General features: G+C 37.7%; 1 protein-coding gene and 1 long non-coding RNA gene across 14 annotated transcripts; one reads left to right on the forward strand and one right to left on the reverse strand.

The window, feature by feature from the left end:
• The first annotated feature begins 57 nt into the window (after positions 1-57).
• On the forward strand, positions 58-25021 carry znf740a (zinc finger protein 740a). Of its 13 annotated transcripts, none has more exons than XM_084928217.1 (21): positions 61-501; positions 2905-3067; positions 3278-3460; positions 4094-4240; positions 4872-4992; positions 5234-5317; positions 7420-7503; positions 9304-9387; positions 9882-9965; positions 10448-10531; positions 10913-10996; positions 11643-11726; positions 14855-14938; positions 15312-15395; positions 15803-15886; positions 16294-16377; positions 17583-17666; positions 18074-18157; positions 20393-20476; positions 20956-21074; positions 21792-25021. In XM_084928217.1, exons 2-21 carry the CDS (start codon positions 3023-3025, stop codon positions 21963-21965), a joined length of 1965 nt encoding a protein of 654 aa, XP_084784343.1. In that variant the 5' UTR covers positions 61-501; positions 2905-3022; the 3' UTR covers positions 21966-25021. The 13 variants fall into 13 exon arrangements, with proteins under 13 accessions (XP_084784350.1, XP_084784352.1, XP_084784351.1 ...); XM_084928215.1 differs by having other exon boundaries at positions 61-497; XM_084928224.1 differs by lacking the exon at positions 5234-5317 and having other exon boundaries at positions 58-497.
• Positions 22220-27160, reverse strand: LOC146386964 (uncharacterized). The gene is made up of 2 exons (XR_014800255.1): positions 26904-27160; positions 22220-26293 (listed from the first exon to the last, which is right to left on the reverse strand). It is a non-coding gene; the product is annotated as an uncharacterized LOC146386964 (long non-coding RNA).
• Between the last annotated feature and the right edge of the window lie 97 nt (positions 27161-27257).

Raw genomic sequence — 27257 nt, forward strand, 5'->3', positions numbered from 1 at the left:
TGCTATAGGAATAAAAGCTGCAGGGTCCACAATAATAATAGTAATGGGCTAGTGATGGTTATTAATTTGGCCCCATGTGCACTTCAGCCAAGCATGTGCAAAGCGGCAGCAGACTGAGCTACTACTATAAGCCTCCGGTGTTTGTGTGCACGTCCCTGTTTTCTGTCATTTTAAGCGCTCGCTCCTTTTCGTCTGCGTCTCTTCAGTCGTAGTCTGTATCTGCTGCAAACTCAGAGAGACCAGCAGCACCACAACACAGCCACAACAGTGTGGAGTGGGCGTCAAAATCCCCACGCCACTTATGAAAATGGACTGAGTTTTTGTCCGCCCTTTCGAGCCAAGGCTCTCTTGTTCACGGGGAGCTGATAGAAGATGACCCTTTTCTCTTCGCTTGAGGAGGCTTTGCTGCTGTGTGGGGGAGTGGGTTACATCCTGTGGCGTTTCCTGTGTTTGTAAACTAGACGGTACAGAAAACGTCGGGCGAGTGAAGCAGAAAGGTAGGTAAATATATTCTCATTTCTTCTCAGATGCACCGCGGATTCCAAATGTGCATTAAGCGGTCTGGTAGCTTTATCTGCAAAATCCACCGTGTGGTAGTAGAGCAAATGGGGGTTTGCACAAAATTACGGCGTCAATGTTAGCTCTCGCTAGGCCGCTAACAAATGTTAGCTTATTCGTCGGGAGGGGGAGGCACTCGCTGCGACGGCCATCACGAATGCCTTTATTACTCAGTCTTGTCTTGAACCGCTTTAGCTTATATCGTAAGAAGCGTCGTTTTGTAAAAATAATAATATTATTACATAAATCTAGCAAGATATATATACTCTCGCTTTGCAGCTGTGTTACATCGGTGACCAGGTGGGCTTCAAAATTTGCTCGATTACTGGCAGTAACATTAGAGTGGGCGAGGGCGCCCGCGAGCAGCTAGCTGATGTTAGCTAGGTTGTTCCAGCATCAGCAGAACTAATGATGGGTTGGGTGGTAGTTTGAAGGCCACCCGTCGGTAAAGCTAATAAATTATATTATATTCAGTATAATATAATAATATTGGCTCATTTAATTTTCTCCGCCATCACAAAACACAGCTACTAAAAACTGAAAATAACTACGCGACGTGTTCGTGTAGTGTTTTAATCAGTGTTGGCTGATGTTAGCATTTCGCTAGCTGTCTGTTTTCCTAGCAACGTTAGCCATTTTTAGTTAACCCACGCCGATGGCGAAAACCTGGTATAAAAAAATATTGTTGGCCACGGTTAACCTTTGTAGTGTTGCACAAGCGTAGCATTTAATCCGTATAATGGTGAGTATAACAACGATCCTTCAAACTAACACAAAACCCCATGAGAACCCCTTCACAAGACCGAGCAGTGTTTCTTTCGGTAATTTAATGGCCTCCTCGTAACATTCGAGTTAATAAACCTCGTGTTTAAAAATACAAAACGCACGTTTAAATGCAAACGATCAGCGTGGATGCAGTCGGAGAACTTTACGTGCTTTTTACTTTATTTAGGCTTATAATTTATTGCATTGCAAGCACTTTTGCATTAGTCCCCAACAGCACACTAATAATCACCCTCACTCATATGTATTCCACAACAGCTAAGGTTTTCTCCATGATACCACCCCAAGTTGTACTTTACAAGGGGATTCATGTAATCTGAGTTATTTCTTTCAAAATATTAATAACCTCCCCTGATAGAATCGCACCCACGAAGCTGCTTCTTTTGTGCTATTAAATGTTGAATTCTGGTTTGTATTTTACACGTTTTTTTTTTCTTTTGTTACATTTCGTACTTAACATATGTCCTGTGCTATATGATAAATGATTTTTTTCTTTTAAAGAATTTCCCATGTTTAAGTGTTTGGACATGCTAATTGTCTCATCAGTCATCCTGGTATTTTTAAATGTGATTTGTCTGACTCTGCTGTAGTTTCTCTGCAGTATGCCCATCTTCACAAGGTTCTGTTTTTGCACAAATATATACTTAATTCTGAAGACCTGAAGTTTTTACACAAATTGAAACCAGCTAGACTAAAAATGACCTTTCATGATGCCTTAGAGTTTCGTATTTATTACCTAGAGCAAAGTGGACCTTTTTAGATTGTTGGCACAGAGCTTGTTTTTTTAAACTAGTGGGGAAATTTTCATAACCAAACTTCATCCAAATACATACACCAAAAATTATCATTTGATGTGCACTAGGCTTACAGTATTTAGTAGATTAACAGAAATGGTTCTCAAAACACGGAGCTTTACGATCCTTACAACCTATGCAGCATATACTGCATCTATATGCTGCACACAAATGAAGTGATGCTAACTTAAAATGTGCAAGAATATTTAGTTGTTATAAATTTGCATGCATTGTACTTAAAGCTACTGTAAAAATCGATGCTATATGCATATCTCTTAAATTCACCTCCATACTAATGTCTCAACACAGACAAATCTAATATGCAGAACTGGGAACAAAACAGATTAGAATTGTAAATTTGCCCACCCATATTAATGATCTCTTGCAATCATAGGAGTGTTGTTAATGTTGTGCAAATTACAAGCAACACATTTTTGTTGTATTAACTAAACAGCTGATTTTTTTTTTCTTGTATTTTGCTGGTGTTGCCTCAGCAGTGAGATGAGTATGATATCTGATCCCAGTCATGATTTGGCATGTTTATTATAAAATGGGGGAAAAAAACATAGGTGTAAGGTAAAAATATAGCATGATTAAGTAAATCTTAGCCACAGTTAGTAAACCCTTTATGCAAATCGGTCCAATCATTTGTCCAAATGAGACACATTTCTGTATTATATTTCTTTGGCATATGTAACGGTAAAGACAGCAGGTGCTGCTGTTGTAATTTAATGTTTGTCTGTTTCATCCACATCCTCCTCTTCCTCAGTTTTAATGCTTGATGAGTGAGGTGGGTGTGGCTTCCCACCAGCCCGACCATCCTGACTGACGGATCTCTGGATGACCTTGTCCCCACCCCTGCCCCTGCGCTCACATATACAACAGCAATGTCACATCTGCCCAGCAGCTCAGTCCGCGACCATATGAAATGGGTTTGTTTTAAGAACACCAAAGTGGTGACAAATAACTTTACTTGCAGTCTTGTGTCACTCAGGATGTTGTCGTTGATGACTGCCAAAGCACATTGCGTGCTACTCGCAGTATTGTCTTAGATGCAGATCATTTGAAATTGCAGACTGCTGATTTGTTGAAATGCTTGATGTGTTTGGTAAAGTGTTGTTGTTAACTCTCTTTCTTTGCAGGCGGGGCTGCTTGGCTGCGAAGCGGTCCTGTCCAGTATGGCCCTGATGCAGGCCAGCTCCATGGCCGCTCCACCCAAAAAAATGATGGCTCCACTTGGCCATGCACCACCGCAGAGAGAGGGACCTGACCGTGCTCCTCAGAGCCATATGATCCTCCCATCTGGAATGAGCTGTCCACCCCTGGTTAGGACCCACGTGGGAAATGTGGAGTGGAAATTGGGCTGTTTTATGTTGTGTTACTGATATTGTGAAGGGTGTAAACACTTGGCACAATTCTGAATTATGAAATTCAGAATGTAAGCGGACATCCTATTGTGATTTCTCCCAGTTTAAAACAACTTTTGCTTTCTGTTTAGCATTTTAACTTATAATTTAGATTGGATATAGATTGAAATTGGGATGGAAAAGGGGATTAAACTAAGCACTAACAAGTTATACTCAAGGGTGCGTAGTTAGTTCCCTTTTAGCCCATTTTCCTTTGTCTTCCACAACTTACAAGTTTTTTTGTTTTGGCAAACGAAACTTGCAATTACCAGAAAATTAAAGAGCACTTATCAGTTCTCCATCAGAAGGTATGCCAAATGGTTTTAAAGTATGTAATGGTTTAACTAAAATTAGAAAATACAAACCTCAACTGTTATATGTGACCAACCTCTGCTGCCAGCGTTGGCAGAAATGGACATAATGGCTAAACTGCATCATTTCAGCTCAGTAATGTCCATACTGTTTTTGTCTCAGAGAGCACTTTTAACCCATTCTTAAAAATAGGAAATAATTAACTTTTTTCTTTCTTTTTTTTTTTGTCTGGCTTGGTAGCTTATCCGGAAGGAAGGTGAATTCCAAGCTCCCCGCCTGCTGGATGAGAAAGAGATGAGGGCCAACGAGGACATGCAGCAGAAAAAAAAGAACAGGAAATCAGTAACGCCCTGTAAAGTGAGAGAACAAGAAGGAAGGGGAGGGAAGGTCAGTGGCTGTGATTGCTAAATAGGGAATTGTCTCTGTTGCGTCTGTTAATTTTTGCTCACTGCAGAAAATGCGCCCAAGCTGCTTTGTACATATTTTGTAGTTAAAGCATTTAACTTTATTCGAGTGCGCCTGACTTGGATCGCTTGTGTGCACATTTTGTTTGTGTGGGGGTGGGGGGAGGAGCTCAGGGAAGATGTGGAGGGGGTGGAGGATCTCTGGAGAGGAAAGAGGGGGAGGGGAGCAGAGTGAAGCAGAGCACAATAACTGCAGTTGTGTGCATAACAGGGGGAGCAGTAACATGAGGGCATTAGGCCATTGGAAGGGGTTGTGGGGTATTTTGTCAATTCAGATGTAAATGACGTAGTTTGAAAAACAAAACAACCTTTTATGTTGTCTTCATTCATACTGCTGATTTTAAGGATTAGTGGTTATAAATAACTCTCATTTTATATCTTAGGAGAGTAATAGCTATAGGACTGCACTTGCTGACATTTCACAAAAATTAGAATATCATCCAGTTCTGATCAGTTGGACGGGTGCTTTTTTGGGGGTATAACTGAAATGTTAGTACACAATGAAGGTGTAGGATTTAAACTGTTTAACCACTGTTCTTGACCATTCTCCGTAGGGCGCAGGTGGCGATGAGAATGGTCCATCATCCAAAGTGCAGAAAAACTTTATTTGTGATCACTGTTACGGAGCGTTTAGGAGTGGATACCACCTCAAAAGACACATCCTCATTCATACAGGTATGGTTTGTGTTTGGAACAGCTCAAGTGCAGTTAGGCCAGGACAGCCTTTATTGCCTAAATATGTGAATGACTTGTTAAAAGAGGCTTTGAAAGCTTGAGTTATACTGAGTCTAGTAGTGTGCAGCGACTGTGAAGTTTTGCAATGGCCTGCTTAAAACGTTGTTTGGTAATAGCTTTTGCCTCACAGCCACTCGGTATCTGTGGGGACTTTAACTAAAACTGGTGCTCTTCGGTTTAGGGGAGAAGCCGTATGCTTGTGCCGTATGTGACATGAGGTTTATTCAGCGTTACCACCTGGAGAGACACAGCCTCATTCACACGGGTATGCGTCTTTTAACCGTACCCATATTACATAAATCTGACTACTTATGTAGTCTGTCACTTAAGTCAATGGACAGATGCTCAGGATTCATTTTGTCAGTGGACAGTAATTTCCAACAAAGCCACTCCCAAAATCTGTTCACCTCAAAATGTTCAGTCTGATAATTATGTGTTCCCAATAACTGGAAAGTTTACAGTGGGAAATTGAATACTGTGTGGTCCAATAACCCCGAGTCCACTATTAAAAACTCTTACTTTTTCAGCATTTATAACAAGTTTTCTTCCCTCTGGATTATATTTTGATCAGCATCAGTTGTAGAAGTATTTGCAGAATTTTAGCATGTATATTAATTTAGTCTAACAGAAATGATGATACAAATTTCTCTTCGCTCAGTGTTAGATTTAGTGTTAAAAGTGGGGTTTTTTCGTTGTCTTTAGTTGCACTTTTTTCCCTTTATTTTTGTGTGTAAATATTAAGATACATTTTAGTAGTTTTCTGTTTTAACATTACAACTGTAAACATGTAAACATAATACAGTCCATTTCACTCAATAAACTTGCACAGCAGAATCTTTCTTGCTTGCTTACAAATTTGACCAAATTACAAAGACTAAAATTAAGCGCCTGTGTATATTAGTCAGTTTTGTAAGTACACCGTATTGCTGTTAAACAATTCATTTTTGTCTAAAATCCAGGTTATGTTATTCTAATAAAGTAAAATGTGTTTTTGTTTTTAGTTTATTTTGGCTAACTCTACCGTAACCCTGAAGCAGAGTTCAGCTGTAGGTCTTGTGGAGGCTGAAATTACTACCAAAGCTCCGAAGCTTAGCGAATAATTACCACCACTGCTCAACCCATTAAAACAGCAAAGAAACAGAGGAAAAAAGGACATAGCAGTAGTAAGGTGAAGTCAAGGTGTGTAAAATGAGATGGCTTATCTAACAGATGAATAGCCAAACAATTGCATACAGCATCTATATTTTGGTACAGCTCAGGAAATTAGTCTGTGTTGTGACTTTGTGCAAATTCAAACTGATTTGTTGGGTCTTGTTTCCAACTTGTTGGCTCTTTGCTTAGACTTGTTCTTTTGGCTGTGTTTCCTTTTTAATTAGCAAGATAAGCATTTCTGATCTGGACTTTTGTGCAGTGCAGTGCTGTTTGATCCTCCCAAGATGTCTGTCTGACACACTTGTCTTAACATAGTTTCGTCTTTTTTTTTTTTTTTAATTTAAACTTCTTCATGGCAGATATACCCAAGTTTTCTGATGTTACCTTATGCAGTACAACATGTTATAGTGCAAAATGATGGAACACAAGTACAACAGACCACATTTGACTACCCTTTCTTCTACACCATCCTTTTTTTTTCTTTTTCCCAAATATCTGCCAAGACTTTCTTGCATGCAGTTCCTATACAAGTTTCAATTCAGAAGCAGATATGTGTTGGTAAACATTCTCTAAACGGTTGTTTAGAAACCAGCAGTATCGGTACATAGATTAATTATTTATTATTTTTCCTCCTCAATATTCTTAAATTTCTAAATGACAACACCCACAGTTCTCTTAAGACTTTTTGATAGTGGACTTAAAAGTGGAGTTAGACCTGTGGACCCGTTTCTGTGAATTTGAATGCCTGAAAGCACAGACTGCAAAACATGCAATGCATAGTTATTTGTGCATGTTTAAAATCATTTAAATAATTTTTGTATATAATTCTTTTTTTATATGTAGTAAAAATGACTGCATGGACATCAAAGGACTATGTTCTTAGTTTTTTTTTTGTTGTGTTTTTTGTTTTGTTTTTAATTATATAAAATATAAACTGAGGATTTTATTAAAAAAAATACTTGGATTTTTTTAAAAACCTTATTGTTTTATAGTATGCACTATGTGCAGGTCAGAGCTGCTGCCCCATTATTCCCCCCGTTTTATAAATTTAATTAAAAATTCACCAATAATCTTTAAGAGTAACCACTTGCACTTTGTGGCAAAATTGCATCTGTTCTTTGTTTTCTACATTATATATTATATAATTATTTTTTCTAACATAATCGCTTATTTATTAGAATGAATAGCTAATAATTTTATGCTCTGTGTGTGTAGGGGTGAAGCCGTACGCTTGTTCCATGTGTGACATGAGATTTTTCCAGCGTTACCACCTGGAGAGACACAGACTCACTCATACGGGTATGCGTCCATTTACCGTACCCAGTTTAACTTTTAAAATCAGTTCTCTGAAATCAAAATTTATCCATTTAAAATCAGACGCAAACAGCTTACAGGTAAACATGCAGCTGGGAAACGGCCTTTTATAGTTTTGTTTTTGGGGGGTTTTTTTTGTAAAAGGAGAACATTTTTTTGTGGGATTGAACTTTTGAGTCAGTGTTGAACACATTGTTTAAAGAGCTCTTTAGGGTATTTGTTATACCATGAAAGGACTGAATTTTAATATATTCAGAAGAGCGGAAAGGGAAAGTTTATCATGGTACAAAAATGCATCAGCATTTGATTTGCTTTAATTTAATCATTTAACGCTTGAAAAAGACACTTCAGTATACATCAGAATGTTAAATTACATGCATACAGCGACAAATTTTAGCATTTAGCATTGGCCAAAGTTGCTCAGGTGGACTTGTCAAAGTACATAATCCCTCTTGTACCATTGCTGTGCACAAAAATCTTCATTCATGCAATTTTTAGCCAAGGGACAAGACTCTTGTACCAAAAAAAAGTTGCCCAAACATTTGAAGTTTCCAAATGTGTTCCAAGGGTTTGATCTGTCATGTTTGAACTTTAGCTGTATTTGGGTAAGTGCTCATTGTGAAGAGCAAAATAGACAACACCTTTGTTGAAATGAAATTTAAAAATAATTGACTGTCATCTGAGAAGAATTTCACTTTATTAACATTTTTTAAATTGTATGTACATTTTTTATTTTTATTTTTTGTGGTGAATCTCTAAAGAACAACTAGTGTACGAAACAGGAAGTGTTGACTCAAACAACTGGGGCTCTATTGGGGTTACCTGAAGCCCCAAAATATTGGCCGTCCCTTAGAGGTCAAGTCATCACACACAGCCAGTGTAATCCCCGATTGATACTCTTTCTGCGGCTTCACTTCGGGCAAAATGAGTAAAGCTTGCCATCAGCTGTTGTTTATAGCTGCATAGTTGTGTACCAAGTAATCATCAAAAAACTGACTATTACTTATTGATAATTGACTTAGTTGATCTACAAACGAAGATTCAAGAGTTCAATTAGTATTTTTTTGTTCTTCTTTGAAAAGTGACATTTCAGTAATGTGAAAATACTGTTTTGCCTAAATTTCACATTTCTGTTAACTGTATGAGAAAAGTCATATTTAAGTAGTTGATTTGATTTGGCCATGGTATATTATGGGAATAGTCCTTTGATGTCCACATTTTAAATGTAAACTAATGGCTGAGGGCTTCATGTTTCTAAGCTGTAACTGCCTTGCTTTTTAATTAACATTCATACAGTTACTCAGTTGCATCTCCTGTAACTTTATGGCAGAAAGCAGATTGTAAGCTTTTGCAGGCCATCATTTTGGTGTGCAAGGAAGAAGCACGCATCTAGCAACATGTTTTCTTAATTTTGCTGTAAATGGAATCAATGTGCACTGTGTGAGAAATCATTTGCTAAAAAATGCTTTGTTACCACGAGTGATGGTTAACTTTGGAGAATGTTTGTGCTTCGGCTGGCCGGTGTGATCGCGCTCACTAGTTGTCTCGCTGCTGACATGTATGGCTTATGCCCTGTTGCTGCTTTTTTTTTTTTTTCCCCCATAGTGCTATTCAGTTTATTTGAAAATGAGCTGCCCCCCTTTCTTTCACTGATGGGATGTAAAACAAATCGCTGTTTGCATGAAGCCTGGTTAGGATATGAAATGCCTGCCAAAGTCTTGAGTAACTTGATGCCTTCCTTTGAAGGAAGGTCTTAGCTAATATGTTGATACTTTGTGTATGTAGGGGTGAAGCCGTACGCTTGCTCCATGTGTGACATGAGGTTCTTCCAACGTTATCATCTGGCAAGACACAGCCTCACTCATACTGGTATGCGTCTGCTTACCGTAGTTCATTAGGTAGACGTGTTTTAAGTGTCTTAGCTTTCTACCTTCGTGCATCGTGAATAGGATTCCAGCCCCCCAAAAAATAAATAAATAACATGTTGAAGAGCATGAGGATGTATCCAGACATGTAATAGGAGGATGAAAAAGTGGTAAACCTTCAGTTGAAATCTTGCATACATAGTAGGGGTATGTAAACAACCTCAGCTTTTCCCCTGCTGAAAGCTCTACTTTATCTGTACATTTATACCGTTTTTGTTTTGTTTTATCTTGTTTTTTTTTCCAAATTTCACTGAAATAAGTCGAGTGTTATCATAGTTCCTATAACCACTGCTAAATCTAAATTGTGCGTTGGCTTCTCAGGCCGATTGGTATAATATGTGAAACAAAAAGAAGAGCTATTCTAAGGGAAGAGTTGTGGTCATGTGTTAAAAATTGATGCCGTTTCTAGCTGATATTTACAAACTTTTATGTGTGTAGGGGTGAAGCCATACGCTTGCTCCATGTGTGATATGAGATTTTTCCAACGCTACCACTTGGCAAGACACAGCCTCACTCACACGGGTATGGGTCTGCTTTTTTTTTTTTTTTTTTTTTTTTTTTTGCTGTCTTGGTGCCCAAATACCCAATTTTAAGTTTGCAGGCCACTCCTTTTTATAGGACCAAATACTCATAAACATCAAGCATTTTTAACTGTTGAGGCATATAAGGAGTGCATTTCAGTTTTCTACCTCAATGTTACAATAACAGTCATCTTGATGAGTACTTTGAGTCAATTTTGGGTCTCAAAAATCTTGTTGGCATGAAAAGTTTTAAGTTTGGCAAAATACATTTTTTTTTGTTTGTTTTCCCCCCCACCCACCCTTATTACAGACATGTTAACAGATTATGAAATGTTAGACATGTGCATTTAGTGTGGCACTGTACTGGTGCCACTGCTTTTGGCATGTCTGGATACATTATATAAGTGAGTCCTTGAATTCATTGTGCTTATTTTATTATTGTTATTACTATTATTTTCAAAGGATTTTGCTCTGTGTGTGCAGGGGTGAAGCCATATGCTTGCTCTATGTGTGACATGAGATTTTTCCAGAGATACCACCTGGCAAGACACACTCTCACCCATACGGGTATTAAGTTTTACTTGTCCCTCTCACTTAACACCATTAGGGCTTGTTGATATTTGTTTGTATGTGTGTGAATCACCTACCCGACAGACACAAAGCAAGCTGTGATTTTTGTTACTACATTTTCTTGATTGTTAGACGTTAAGAATTAATAGTTTTGTCTTTTCTGTTGTATACGTTGTATTTGCTAACTGCTGTTAGGGTTTATGTGACACATTTTTCTGTCTTGTATGTTTAGAATTAGCTGGTCATGAAAGTACTTGCTCTTGTTATTACGTAATATTGACTAGTTTATGTAGATTGACACATTTTGTGCACATAGTTCATGAGAACTTTTTATTATTATTTTTGTCCCCCCTAAAATTTCACACTGTATGCGTTTAGGGGTGAAGCCATACGCTTGCTCCATGTGTGACATGAGGTTCTTCCAGCGTTACCATTTGGCAAGACACAGCCTCACTCATACTGGTATGCTTGATTAATTGTTCCCCTTTCACTGTGAAACCTTATATATTTATAAACCTTATACTCATTTGTTTTATGTTGATTTCACCGTCTTATATGATACTATAATTATCACATTGTTGGTAAATTAATTCCCCCTCATAAAAAAAAACAATGTTTAATAGAGCTTTTAGGCTTTGTTGGAAAACTGTCCACAGAAAAAGTGACTCTGTCAGTTACCTTGTTTTGTGATTAACACTGTAATGGCACTATTGCATGGTTATTCTTGACTATTGTATATTGAATGAAAGATACACTACACTAAAAAGCCTTTAAATTGCAGACATTGGTAGTATAAAATGTCGTTACATGTTTCCCCACATCTGGAGAAACTAAATGTTGGTGATTTTTTTATTATTATTATTATTATTTTTTAGTGGGTAATCCTTAAGTTTCAACCAAACTTTAACATGTAAAAATCGGTTTCTTTGATTATTTTTGATTTCTTAATACGCCTTTTAATGTCTGTATATTGTTAGTCTTTTCAGTGTAATGTGTTGTCAGTAAAAAGGCATGCTACAATAGTTAATCTGTCATTTATTTAAGTCTTGGTGTTCATCACTTTCACCAGTGTGTTGAAATACATCTGATGTTGTTGTGCTGTCTTTAGGAGTGAAGCCATATGCTTGCACCATGTGTGACATGAGGTTTATACAACGTTACCAACTGGAGAGACACAGTCTCACTCATACAGGTATGCCTCGCTTTTTAAATCTTGCCCCCCTCTCACCCTGACTTTCCCCTTGCATGTGCCCACAAATAATGTTTACATGGCTGCTTCAAACTCGAGTTTGTGTTGCTTTCTATCACTTTTCTGACAAATGCTAATTTGTCATGATCTACCTGTAAGGATCCTCTGTAAGAATTTGTGTAGTAATATTTCCCCCATACTTTGTATATGAAATGACATGACTATAAAGTGAAAACTCAGTACCACTCTAGTCTCTAGTGTTTATTTAGCTATTAAAGTCATAATTATGTGTACTTTTTTTTTTTAACCTAACAATTATTGTGGTAACTCTGTTTGATACTTCGGCAGAGATGGGCAGTAACGCATTACTGTAATCCGATTACGGGTTTCAAGTAATGAGTAAAGTAAGGGATTACTATTGCAAAAAAGTAATTGGATTACTGTTACTTTCCCGTAAGCAGCCTGCGTTACTAAACTGTTATTTTGTTTGTGAGAGTGTCTGATGACAATGACGTACAAGCATACGACGTCCGTGGCAGCAACAGACATGTGTAGATCAACAATGGATAATATGGAGAGAGTACGACCATGCAGCGTTTAAAGCTCCGAAGTACTGACATTACTTTGAGTTTGATTCCGTAAAAGTGACAAAAACATTAGCGTCCGCTGTACACTCTACATGCGAAGAAAACTTCTTTCAACAGCGAAGTATTAAACGTTAAATCTGAGCAAGCACCTAGCACGCTGCCATGGGAATGTGAAATTCACAGAGAAACCCCTGGATACTAGAGGTGGGAATCACCATACATCCCACGATACGATATTATCACAATACTTAACGCACGATACGATATTATTGCAATTTTTTAAAATATTTTGCGATATTCAGATTCTGTACATAAAGGTAAACTTTATCAATATTCATTTGATCTAATATCAAAGTCTCACACTCAGTCTTTCTCTCATTTCAGTCAGTTTTATTGTTGACAAACTGAACGGTTTGTATTACAGTCTAGTCCAACTTAACTGAATGCAACCATCTGGTACAATTATAGCTATTCTGAACTATGCAATTTATGAAAACTATGCAGCCCATTCAGCAACTGAAGAATTTGAAAGTAAATTAAAACAAAATATAATTTTACATTAAATAAAAAAGTTTTAAACTTAATTAAAATAAAACATGTCTTAAATTAAAATAAGTAAACTGTCATGTTTATTGCTGCCAAAAAACAAGTTAAACACATTTGGACAGTGAAGGAATGTCAGGATTCTTGCTCAGAAAAAGGAGCTGATCAACATGCTCTGAAGTCAGTTCCAGTCCACAAAAACTTTTTTTGTAACAAAATATCGATTTCTGCTGTCCCTGTATCGATACATTATTAGCAAACAAAATATCACGATACTACACAGTATCGATTTTTCCCCCCCACCCCTACTGGATACCCCCCACTGACATGACCGCTGCGTCACCGAGCAAACCTCCACTGGCCCCTCTCACTGGAATATGCAGAAAATAGGTTTAAATGTTAAACAAATTTCTTCCAGTCAGAGACAGTTGCATATAATTGAATTTTTGCTTGATGCAATGTGCATAAAGTTAAGAGACTTTTTCATTTGATTCAAATTTATATGATGGATAATGCAGAAAAAGTAGAATTAGGCTGAAAGGTCTATTGCTTTATCATATATTCAGGTTGTGTATCGTGTGGGGGTTTTTTGGGGGGGGGGGGGTTGGGTTTTTTTTTTTTTTTTTTTAAAGTAACTAAGTAATAAAGTAACTAATTACCTTTGAAAATAAGTAATCAGTAAAGTAACTGGACTACTTACAGGGAGAATGATCGGTGATTAGTAACTAATTACTATTTTCAAGTAACTTGACCAACACTGCATTTCGTGATCTCTAAATGAAACATTTGTGAAAAAAAGTAATGATGCTAGTTTAATTCAACTGTTTATTTTATTATGTGGAATTAAACTCAAAATGCAAGAGCATGAAGGCGGTGAGTCTGCAACAAATGTTTTTATTCAAAAGTGCAAAAGATGATATTGACAGCTATGACATATTTGCATCATTTACAGTATGTATCAACTTTTTATATTAAATCTTGTAAACTGTTTGTATGGGGAAGAACAGAAAAAGAAGAGTCATATTACTTGCAGCTTTGAATATTACAGTTAGCCAATTATCTTGATGTAATGAAAAGGTTTTTTTTATTAAAAGATGAGTGGGCTTTTTTTGTTTTTTACATGTTGATACTGAATTTAAGATTTGTTCATTGGGAATTGTTGTGCAAATTTACAAACTGAATTAAGGGGTGTATGTTTTGTGGCCTTGTTGGAAGAAGTGGGAGGGGACTTTAAGGAAAACATTATCTTTTCAGTTGATGGGAATGTTACTTAGATCGGGACTGCCACTATCCAGGCCAGTGTTTGTTTGGTTTTCCCCCCCCACATAATCGTGTCATTTCACATTCAAAGTGATGGTCAGGAACTAACACAAGCTTCTCTCTTTTAAAAAAAGCTGTATATTTCCAAACTACAGATTTCTCTTATGGAAGATAAAGTTAATTTGTGCTTCGGTGCTAGGATAGGTTCTGTATGATAATTTTCAGAGCAGTTTCCTGTTAATTCTTGCTCCGCAAATGAATGTGCAAACTTAATGTCTTGTGCAGAGTTGTTTGCCAACTGCCTAAAATTGTCACACCTTCTGTGATCAGCGTGAACAAATCTATTCCAGAAAACCTGTATGTGGTATGTTGAAATTACACGATTAGAAGCACCCATTGACATAGTGTGAAAAACTTTTTGTTGTGCTAGTTGGAATGTGGACTTCAATTTTCAACCCAATTTTTTATTTCTATATTTTTTTTTTGTCATTTTGATAGGTTTGTTTTTTTGGTTAGGAAAATTTTAATTCTACTTTCTGCACAGGGCATTTTCCTTATTATTCAGAGATGCAAATGTTTTCAATTGGAATGACAGATTATTAAAGCACGCTGGAATTTCCAGTTTAAACAAAGCGCTGATAAGTGCAGCCAAACTTTACTAAGGAATTAGTAAAGTTTAACATGGATCAATTTTGGCAGTTGAGTATTTTTATGCTAAAGCCTGGTACTTTGTGTGTATAGGGGTGAAGCCGTACGCTTGCACCATGTGTGACAAGAGGTTTTTTCAGCGCTACCACCTGGCGAGACACAGCCTCACTCATATGGGTATGCGTCTGCCAATCTTAAAGCTGTCACAAAATTAGGATGCTGCTACATGTGTATGCTTGAGCTAGTCTTGTAAATCTGTATTCAGACACAGTTTATGATAAGATTCATTCTAAGTATAATTTCAGTTAGATGACATTATCAGCTCATGTTTAAGTGAACTTAAGAGCCCCTCTGGGAAGTTTGTAATTTGAAACAAGCATCTTAGATTGTACCCCTGTAAGTTACTTCAGGGGTATGACATTGGTTATTAACCACAGATATCAATTTAATCCACACTGGCACATTTAATTTATCAGGCATAATTATAGATACATTTTTTTTTCTCTGTTGTAGAGAATCAAAAATAATTCTCTTGATGCTCTGCGTTTAGGTGTGAAACCTTACGCTTGTACCATGTGTGACATGAAGTTTTTTCAGCGTTACCACCTGGCGAGACACAGCCTCACTCATACGGGTATGGGTCCGTGCACCGTGCCCATGACATGTGTTGTTAGCAAGTGTGCACATTTAATTTAGTTAGTTTGTCTTATTACTTATATTTAGGGGACATGTCATGTATAAATATTATTATAAACATTTTCTTGTCTTTTGTTAGCTGTCAGCAGTCAGAATCAACAGGATAACTATAATTCAGTATTTTGCTGCATTGATTTTTGTTGGCAATTCTAATCTAAATTTATTTGGGGGAAAAAAGTTCTGGTTTTGCATGAATTGGCCACTGTGTGGTTAATAACCAATAGCTTAAATATTTTTTTCTAAATTTTATTTTATTTTTTTTTTAAAAAAGGAAAGAAAGAAATAAAGGAAAAAGAGGGAGAGACCGTGAGGCAAAGTAATATAATATTGCTACTCTGCGTTTAGGTGTGAAACCTTATGCTTGCACCATGTGTGACAAGAGGTTTTTTCAGCGCTACCACCTGGCGAGACACAGCCTCACTCATATGGGTATGCGTTCGCCCACCTTACCCATTTCACTGAAATCAGACTGTATGTGCATTTTGTTACGAGTAAGCTGTTTATGCTAGTTACTTTAAAGTGGCCAGAAGAATGATGTTGATGAAGCCTACCCTACATTATGTTTCATAATTGTAACATTTTATGTGACTGTGAGGAAATACAGGACTGCAACATCATCAGCTCATGTAATGTGTTAAGCTGTGGATTTGAGAATTGGTTCAGTTTGTATTCTTTACTGGAATTGGATGAACAACAAGTTACAGCTTTAAAACAAAGGAAATTAATAATAGTGGTTAACAACCCATCAATTCTGAATAAATTAAGTAATTTGCTTATTGATGGATTGTGAACACAAAAACGAGTCTGAAAATAATACCTTAATGCTTTGCATTTAGGTGTGAAACCTTACGCTTGTACCATGTGTGACATGAAGTTTTTTCAACGTTACCACCTGGCAAGACACAGCCTCACACATACGGGTATGCGTCAGTGCACCTGCCCATAACACTTTATATTGGTCACTGTCACACAGCTTTTATTGTACCAATATCAAGTATTACCAAGTACCACCAGTTTACATCTTGCATAGCTATACAGGGAATTTATAGAGATGCACCGATTGCAATTTTTCTTGGAGAATCCGGTTGCTGTACACACCTACCAAACAAATTAGGTTCAACAGATTTGTATAACAAGACAAATGACAGGGCCTGCATCATTTTCCATTATCCTTGAAACTTCACCACATAACGGGTCATTGACTTTTTGTGTTTTTCACTTATCGCCATAATTTCCCTTGATATTAACCTCTTAGAATCGTTGCTTATACCGAGGCTCCTGGTTTGCAGATGGCTCTGAGATCTGGCTAGCTTTAGTCACGTTCATGTTCAATGGGATCAAAGTGATTTAAGTCTCAAACATTTTTGTGGTGATCCTCCCCAGTTTAGTTTGCCAAACTTTGTGCCTTGACTCACAGTGAGGAACTTAGATGCTAATGACATGTTAACGTGTGGCTGTGACCATGGATGTGAATTGATTAAGCATGCATGAAACTCATTAGTAACCCAACGTATGGGAGCCAGTCTGGGCCGACAATGTTGGAAAAAGGACGATTCTGCTCCTTCATGAGTCAATCGGTGCATCTCTAGTAATCTAATTAAAATAATAGACACCCTTTTGAGCACATAGCATCTTTTGAAACAAAATTAACTGTAGAACTCTGGACTGTAGAGACATTTGGCTAATTAGAAAAATCAGAGAATCTTATTTCTTGTGAAATCCTATTTCATTACTTGCCTAAAAGGAGAGATCACTGTTGGCAAAATGCTTAGTTAGTATTAAGACTAAACAGGGGTCCTGGGTCCACCACACACATCTCCGCACGGTCTGTCTCCACAAACCGTGACAGTACGACCATGCTTTTATAGAAAGTGATGGTCTTTATTAAAGTTTACCCAGAGCTTCAGTTGTAACTCTTTGGAGTACCAATATCTTGATTTATATAGATAAAATGGTCCATTAACTGATTTTTTTTTGTGGGCATCTAGTGTTTCATGAAGAAAACATTTGGCATCTTTGTTTTGCATGCATTGGCAAATGTGTGGTTAATGAATAATAGCCTAGATTTTTATTGGTAACATGGAAACTGAGGTAAAGTAATATAATATTGCTACTTTGCGTTTAGGTGTGAAACCTTATGCTTGCACCATGTGTGACAAGAGGTTTTTTCAGCGCTACCACCTGGCGAGACACAGCCTCACTCATATGGGTATGCGTCCGCCCACCTTACCCGTACTACAGTACTTTCATTATGTTAAATATAGGGACAGTTACTATTATTCTTACTAAGTAGTGCACTTATCTTAATCAAGGCTATCCTGTATTATCTGTGAAAGGAAACATTATTACAAATCTTGGCATGTACGTAAATCTTGGACTATGATATCATCAGCTCATGAGATGTGTTTAGCTGTGGATTTGAAATTTGAACAACAGTTTAATGTATTCTTAATTGGATTTAGAGCATAATCTTTGGCTAGATTAAACAAGTGAAGCATGGTTAACAACCCATCAATTGTAAATCATCAATTGATGTTAAAAGTACAATATTGATTGATGGATTGTAAAACAGAAGCTCAAAGACCTGAAATTAACATATTGATGCTTTGCATTTAGGTGTGAAACCTTTTGCTTGTACCATGTGTGACATGAGGTTTGTTCAGCGTTACCACCTGGCGAGACACAGCCTCACTCATACGGGTATGCGTCCGCGCACCTGCCCTTATCACATTGTATACAGTACTGTGCAAAGGTTTTGGACAGTCAAAATAAAGCAAGGCTATTTTAAAAGATGATGCCATGAATAGTTCATTTTAAGTAACTCCATATAAAGACTTCATATTCTGCCTGTTAGTTATTGGAGAACGTGCCACAATTTTCTTGTCTGTATCGACTGTTTCAGCGCGTTCTCTCTTCATGTAATCCCAGACCATCTCCATGATGTTATGGTCATGTAGAGGGCATCTGTTGTAGAATATGATGTTCATTTTGTCACTGATCTTAAGTCCTTTGTAACTGTATTTATTTAGGGTTGTTTTACTAAAGAATGAATTGGACCAATCAGACACTTTAATTATAATATTGTTTGATGTAAAAAAAGATATTAAGAACTCGAGTTTCTCAAACTTTTTCACAGTACTGTAGAGGACTTTTATTTATTGTGTAATATAAAGGATACTTCTGTGTAGTTATAAAGTAGGCACATCGTTTAGCACTTTCTTAGGGAGAATACTTTTGGATCTAAAACAGTATTTTATTCCCCTAGGGGTTTGGTTAGTTGCTCCGAATGTTTGAATTGCCATTGTTCACACTTTTTTTTTTTTTTTTTTGGTAGTGTGTTTGGTTAATCTAATATATGAACTGCAGAATATCTGACCAACACCCTCACCCCATTTAAACCTGGTTGTGATGTGTATCTGGATACATTATCTAGATCAAGAAAACCCTGTGTATTATAATTGGATGCCAAAGGACCCTGAGGGGTTTCCAAGGCTGCCAAGACATCTAATCTTCCCAGTGTGTCTTCAGTCTTCCCCTGGGTCTCCTCATGGATGGACAAGTCTGAAACTCTTGGCCTACAGTGTCCTGGAGGCCCTGAATCACCTCAGCTGGGTTCTCTTGGTTGAGATAAGGACTCTGCTCTGAGCAGCTCCCAAATGGCTGGCTCTTTGTCTAAGGCTGAGCCCTGATGTATGTTGGAGGCTTATTCCCATCATTTGTATCTGTACTTTTTTTGTTCACTACACATAGAACTTGTGTCAACGAGTAAAATCTGATATTTCAACTTTAGAGCATCAACACTGATGAAAACAGAAACACACACATACTCAGTAACTGGTTTGGTATTAATACCAGGAGATTTAAACAGACCCTGGAACCAGCACTTAATTATGTTTTCCCGATTAAGAGCAGTACTGATCATTTAGTTTATCTGTTGAAAATGCAATTAATCTAAAATGTTAATCCAAAGGTCTATAGATCAGATTTCATTAGACAGATAATGTGTCCAGATTGCATACATTTAAAGTTCTAATACCAGGTGTTACTCTGGGTTTGTTGTTGAGAAGGCTTAAAGCTTTTTGAAAGAATCTCCTTATAGGTAGGGTTTGGTCATAATCATTTCAAACCCCGTTCCAAATCCAATACCTGAGATTGCCAAGAATCAAATGTTTAGAACACAAAACACATTTTGTGTACATTTTAGTAATTTGTCCTTAAAGTCTTTTGATTCTTTTTAATCAAAGGTATGAAATGGCAATTCTGATACTTCTGTGTCCCAGTAATAGGTGCATTAGCTCTCACCCATAACCTAAACCACAAAATAAGTCAAAACCACTTTTTTTTCCCTTTTTATTTTATTTTTTTTAATAATAACTCAATGTTCCAAAATCCAATTGTCACTGACAAACCAGTGTAAAACAACTAGGTTAAACATTAAACAGCCCCAGTTACCAGTTCTACCTTAACTGCCCTCATTTTACATTTTTACATTTATGATTGTAATAATTTAATCAGTAATCTATTAAAGTATTTGTTACACTACATATTGACAAACCTCAGCTAAACATGAGTAACTTAGTTAAATATATATATAATATTAGTAAAGAGGGGATATGGGTCCAACATCAAATTTGTAAACCTCAAAGGGAATAAATACTATGATTTCTTTTTATTATTGATGCACAATGACTTTAATCTTATACAGCACACAGGACAGGCTTTGGTGATATTGTTTCAAAATGTGTATCTCCTGTATTATGTTAAAATCTAACTGAAGTCTATTAGTTTAGCCAATGGTCGGAGCTGTGTAGTTGTAGTGTCTAAACATTTTGGCTTTATGTCTGAAAAATAAAGTACAGAGTGCATAGTTAGGTTGAAAGTTGTGTTTGTTGGACTTGTGAGTGGTAGGGCTAATATATTGCTCTGTGTGTGTAGGGGTGAAGCCGTATGCTTGTTCCATGTGTGACATGAGGTTTATTCAGCGTAACCACCTGGAGAGACACAGCCTCACTCATACGGGTATGCGTTCCTCTACCGTACCCTTATTACGGAGAAAGGCACTGGCGCTTGCAACATAACTGGGTCACAACAAACTCGAGTTTGGATTGTCAAGTCATTTGATGGGATGTTGAACCAGTCTCCAAAAAAAAAAGAGAAAAAAATAAAAGTTGCCCCAATTTGTGGGCCCTCCATCATGTGTACATCCGGGCCACAAAAACATGAAATTCCACTTTGATCTACACATAATGAGTTGATGACGAGGCCTTTTTAGAACATCAGTTATCAGATGCTGAAAATTCACTGTTGAAATTTACTAATAAGGGAGTTGTTTTTTGTTTTTTTTCCTGATGTTTTTCTTTTTTAAATTTTTTTTGTTTTTTTAAGTGTTGGAAATTTAGTCTGCAAAGAAAGATTTAGTAAGTAAAAATCTGCCCGCAGTTTGTTGGTACAAGACGCTAAAATTGATGCATTGACTTTGTATTTGTGTGCTCTTTTAGGAGAGAAGCCATTTGCTTGTGACATGTGTGATATGAGGTTTATTCAGCGCTACCACCTTGAGAGACACAAGCGTGTCCATAGTGGAGAGAAGCCTTACCAGTGTGAACGGTGCCAGCAGGTATGTATGAATAAACAGGCGTGAGGTGTCATACGTGCTGAATTTCAAATTTGGACTTGAGTGGGTCGTATCAATACCACCAGACTTTTCAGTTCCTTTAGACATCAGGCTGTTAAGTTATTTTTCTTAAGAGGTAAGATTCTCATACTGCAGATAACTCCAGCTCCACCGCCTTTGACTGCACCTAGCAACAGTAGTCCTTGTTTTGCTCTGTGGCGAGCTAACTGAAGCAGCACGTGCTGTGGGTTGTGGTTTGAGTGAAGATGGAACTAGATATATATGTTAATACAGACATAAATACAATTATCAGTGAAAGCCGCAGTGGGTCTAGCTCATCAGCACAGACTGAATTCTTAGAAAAAAAGGGGTTCTCCACGAGTGATTTGATCTTTGCCAGTATCGATGCACTAAAACTAGAAATGCTAAAATATGCTGCCATATAAATACTTGGATGGATTGATGGCACTGCATCTGGATAAAGTCTATATATAGGGAACAACTGTTTTTCCACATTGTTAGTCACTTTATTGAAATATTAGGGACTTCTCTGCATTTCCCACTCTTTGTTTGCCCTCTGACACGCCTGAGTTTAGAGTAATCATGTATGGTTTAAATTCCTTCCTTCATAGTTCCATTTTACTCTGACATTTTTAATTTTACCATATTTTTAAAGTGATGACCTCGAATTTGACCGTGTCTAATATTTATCTTTTGAAGAACTTTTCGCGCACAGACCGACTGTTGCGACATCGGCGGTTGTGCCAGGGACGCGGTGTAGCCAAAGTAGAGAACCAGCCCTGTTGCGAACCACGCCCATATCCCCAAGAACCCCCACCGGCACCCCCAACCTGGAGCCCCCTGCATCCACCTCCGGGTCGACTGGCGGTCTGACATTCCATCTTCCCTGGATCCACAACACCTCCAGAGACGGGACAAGCCACAGGGTTTCTTCTCAGCTCTGTGCAGAGTGCCATCACATTCTAGCACAGACTGATCTTGCAGCTCGAGTCTTGGGATTAATAACGACAGCGGGACATTTGTGGGTTTTTTTGTTGACTTTTTACTGTGTTTCTGTTTCTTCCCATTTTTTAAGATGAGACTTTTCTGTGATAAACGGTGGTCCTGTTTTGTACTTAATCTATATGATTTTTGCAAAAAAAAAAAGTTTATTGTTCAAAAAAAAAAAAAAATTTGCATTTGGTGGTACTCGGACAGGAAACGGTTGACTGTGTGATGAGGTGGTGAAGAAGAGTATTTGAGCTTCTTTCTAATTTTTTGTTGTTGTTTATTCTCTTTGGCCTGGAAAGGATCATAAAAGCATTTCAGGTTAAAGTTATTAAAACTGAACTTTTCTTCCAGGTAAAGTGAGGAAACTATGTTGGCATTTCATGTACAGACCGGAGTTTACTTGCCTTGTATTGGACAGTGTTAAGCATAAAGACAGGTCATTGAAAGCATCATCATTATTATCATTATCATTATTATTATTATTACTGTGTAAATCTGATGTGATGCATAAAGTGTTTCCTGGCTTTTGTAGCTCGGAAGGTCCAGTTTTAATGATTATTTTGTAAGAAAAACAAGGTGTTGACGTAAATTGGAATTTGGCTCAAATGCAGTCTTTGGCCACCGTCACCATCGTATCCTGAAAAAACCCGAGTAACTTTGTGTGACATAAAACTAATATCAATAACTGTAAAACCAGGACTTCCAAGAAACGAAAGTGCGACCTGCAGTCGACGAGGTGCGCACTTAACGCGTGTCGGGTCACAGAGCGCCACGCGTTTCTCTCTGATTTGAGGAGGCAGAACAGGACGGCAGACTTGGCGAGCCCTCCTTCATGTGTACTGAGGGTGTGTGGTGGTGTTCAGCTGTAAATATACAGAACATGTATAGAGATCTGCAGCACTAAAACAGGACATTTCCTCTGCTCGCTCATGCTGCATAGATCCTGGTGTATAATGATGCAGGTTAGCCACTTTTGAAGTCCAGTGATGTTTGTACAGATCACTTTGTGAGATTAGTGGGCGTATACAAAATCTTGTGGCCTTAGTATGTTTCTGTTGTTTTCTTTTCTTTTCTCATCTGCCTTTTTCTTGGCCGTTTATTATTGTGGATCAGATGTATTTACTAGCCTTTCGTCGTCATCATCATCATCATCATCATCATATTATTATTATTATTATTATTATTATTTTTAATCCTTAAGCTGTCGTGGTTACTGAATGTGGATGGATTCAGTGGCGCTGAACCAGACTAATGTGCTCTTCTGTTGAGAAGTCATGTTTATGGTGATAACTGAATATTTTGGGTCATAGTTACTGGTGATGGTGTAACACAGAATATAATCCTAAAAAAAAAGGAGGCCCTTGCGTGTGGCGGTCCGTGTGAGAAGACAGTCGTGCTACGTTGTTTTCCACGCGGCGGTGCTTTGGCTGGTCGCAGGCCACGGCAGGATCAACACCTGCTTGACTCTGCCGCACACCTAACAACTGCTTTTTCATCCAGACATTACTATACAGTTGGTGTGGAATAACGGTCACGTCTTTGGGTTTAGCCTTAAGTTGCGGATATACAAATAGTCATTGTAGTACTAAATGATAGCGTTACAAGCGATTTCTTTTACCTTTTGAACTTTTGAAAGTACTCGGTACAGCAAGGAGTGGCCCCACGGGGCCCGCTTTGCTGCTTTTTAATGACTTTCTCAAACACGCTCCTTTCTGTGACTGGTAAACTTGTGATCACGTCGTCCTGTTGTTTAACCCAGAAATGTCAGTGCAGACTGGGGCGAATAATCTGTTGGTAACTACGGTCTTATTCGGATAAATAGTGAGTGGTCCAGATGACACTTGTGGAGATGGGAGTCCCGCCACGCTTTCTATGGTCTGTGAATTGTAGGATGAAGAGATGTTTGTGTTCGATACAGAGAAGTGGAAGACTGAGTCGAGTGATGTTTTACCAAAAGTATTAATGAGAAACTTTCTTTAAATGGTCCATTGATTATCAAATCTGTGTGCACAAAGATGGGATTCTGTTATCAGCGGCTTGGCCTTTTAAAGAGCAGAGGAGCCAAGTTTGAGAAAGGAAATCCTCTGCTGTGGAAACACTATTCCCAATCTGTGGAAGGGACACTTCTGGTGTGAGCACATACTGAAAACGGCAAAAGGGCAATACAATATATAGTAGACGTCACTTGTTAATACGTTTTTGTCATTCACTGTTTTTAGTATTCTCATTGTTAAATGCAATAGAATCCTGTTGTAAGTTTGAGGTTTTATTTTCTTCTTTTTACAGACAGATCAAAGGAGGCTTTTGTTTTTCTGTTTTTTTTGTCTGCGAGTTTGTCATCACATTTTTGATGATTGTTTCAAGGACCTTTTTTATTCTGATGAAATTGTAAACACTGGAGTGTAAGGAAAAAAGACAAAAAAAGAGATGGATATTTTTGTCCTTCAATCTGTACTAGATTTTAGGTTTTAGACAAAGCCTATTTCTCCTCAACTTGACACGAAAGGCGGACAGAACAATTTGGATCAGTACAGTTGAGAGCCCAGTATGTTCGGTGATTTTTGACACTAGAGGCAGTAGTACTGCAAGAAAATGTTTTCTTTCTTATACAAAGTCCCTGGTATTTGTAGTAAATTATATTGACAATGGTATTAGATGAACAACAGCATAACAGTAGCTATCACAGATTAGTTGTTTTCTTTATTAGTCTTGCATGCAGAGTTATGGTCCTCAGTTAAGATAGGATCTTGATATTGATTATTTTGTGTAGGAAAATGAGTGCATAAGAATAACTTCCTAAAAAAATGTTACAATGATTAATGTAAAATGGGCTAACTAATATGTACCCTTGTGATCCAATTAGTTTCAACTGTATGAAAATCAGAGGAGAGGCTTCTTACTATTATGCTGAAATAATAAAAAAAAAAAGAATTTGTAAAGGAATATGATTTTTTTTTTTTTTTTAATTTTGTGTGTTTTTGAGCTCAGGTAAGTTAAAAAAAACACTTCAATGATATGTCACTTGTATTTGATTTAACATCTAGGTGGCTCCATGTTTTGTTTATTTTAATGTAACTTCTACTTCATACATTATTTATTGTCCTTTTGACATAGAGATGATTACCTCTGGTGTTTATGTGAGCTTATTATAACAAAGGTTGTAACCCATAGTGAAGAGTATCAGGACAATCACAAAAAAAAGTTTATTGTGATTTGTTCATGCTCACATTGTAACTGGTGTTCAAAAGGTAGAGCATGTTATTGACCTCTGTTCCTACCACCTGAATGTTGCAGTGGCAACTGAGAATCATCAGTCCAGGCAATGTTTTCAGTCTTCTGTTGTCCGGTTTTAGTGAGCCCGTGTGAACTGTTCCCTATGTTTCCTGTTGTTAGCTAACAGGAGTTGTATCCCATCTGCAGGGCGTGTTGTGCATTTAGAGATGGTCTTCTGTAAACACTTCTGATGGTGGTGTGGTAAAATCCCAGCAGTTTCTGGAATCCGCAGACCAGCCTGTCTGGCACCAAAAACCATGCCACTCTCAAAGTCACGCTTCTTCCTCATTCTGATGCTCACTTTGAACTTCAACAGGTCATCTCGACCATATCTATATGCCTAAATGTACTGAGTTGCTGACATTTGATTCGCAGATTATATATTTGCATTAACGCACAGTGAAACAGTTGTGCTTAATGAAGTTGGCGTGTGTGTGTATATATAAATATATACACTTGTTCAGTTAAATGTATTTGTGTTAATCAGTCCACAGTGTGTTCTGCCATCTTTTAAACACTTCTGGGCATTTATTTTGAACTAGCATTCAAACTAACTTCATTCTCAATAATTAGCTTTATATATTGAACCCTTTTTTTGGGGGGGGAGCAGTTTAAAAAGTTTGATGTTGCCACAAAGTACTTTACAAAGTATTTTTATACTTCTGCCACCATGTTTGCTGCTGTGGTTGTAGTGGAGATATCAAAGATAGGCACGGCTGTGGCACTGATTCAGTCTTTGAGCACTACGGTCACCCCGGTGTGTCGGCCAGAACACCACTTAAGGCCAAATTGTCCCAGAGTATGAAAGAAGGAGGGAGCTTGAGGTTCCGTTTGAGGCACTTTATTGTCACCACTCAATTTCTGGGGCTGTAAACACAGCGGGTGTACATAAGTGTGTGTGTGTGTGTGTGTGTGTGTGTGTGTGTGTGTGTGGTTTCCTACAAAGGAAATAAACAAGGGAAATAACGATAAATAAAGAGAATAGACAAGTCAAATACTCAAATATAAACATAATACAACATAGTTAACATAATCACATATAAAGATCAGAAAAATATAATACACTTCAAACTGCTCACACTATGCAACTAAATAGCATTAGTGCGAGGTTAAGCAACCGTCAGTACATAGGAACTACTTCCGGTAGTTGTACAAAATAAAAGCGTCCCCCATTATAATCCGTGAAGGGCAAGCGGGACGCCATACTTCCGGTCAAACTACGTTCGCTATTTTATTAATCCACGTACCTAATTGTTCGCTACAAACTCCGCTACTTCAAAGTAAACAATCACAAGCTTCACATACAACATACAGAGAAGGTCTGATAACACAGGAATGACATTATGGACATACGAGCGACCGTACATGCGTCAACAAAGCTAAACCGGGGTAAGCTAACAACATAAATTAGCATATGAAATGAGGGTGAACTCAAGCGTTGCATGCGTGGCCTACCGCTCCAACTATGGACTACATTAGCGCCTAAATGGTAACATACTACAGTACTGACACAAACAAAGGCAAAATACAACACAGGTCACTACTTACTTGTCATTTACGCACACCTAACATTCCCCAGGAATCAGTGCACCCCCTCCGGACCAACACTGCTCATCCGACATTAAACTGCCCACCTTACTAACCGGATGATGTCACTAGAATGTGGGCTGGCCCAAACAGACAGAAGACTGAATATTAAATGAACTTATATAAACTTATAAACACCAGTAAAACTATTCTATGAACTTTGGGGCCTTTTATACAGTGGTAGTCTTCTATAGATTTTATTCTTTGAGTTTCATCTCATAATAATCTCTCATCGTCATAACTACTTGTGTTTTTTGGTGATTGTAATAACACAATTGTTACTGTAGGTGGCAGCAGCCGACTCGAATCAAGTGA

The sequence above is a fragment of the Perissodus microlepis genome, chromosome 5 (assembly GCF_051167445.1).
Source record: "Perissodus microlepis isolate ML-2025 ecotype Zambia chromosome 5, ASM5116744v1, whole genome shotgun sequence".
Lineage (NCBI taxonomy): Eukaryota > Metazoa > Chordata > Actinopteri > Cichliformes > Cichlidae > Perissodus > Perissodus microlepis.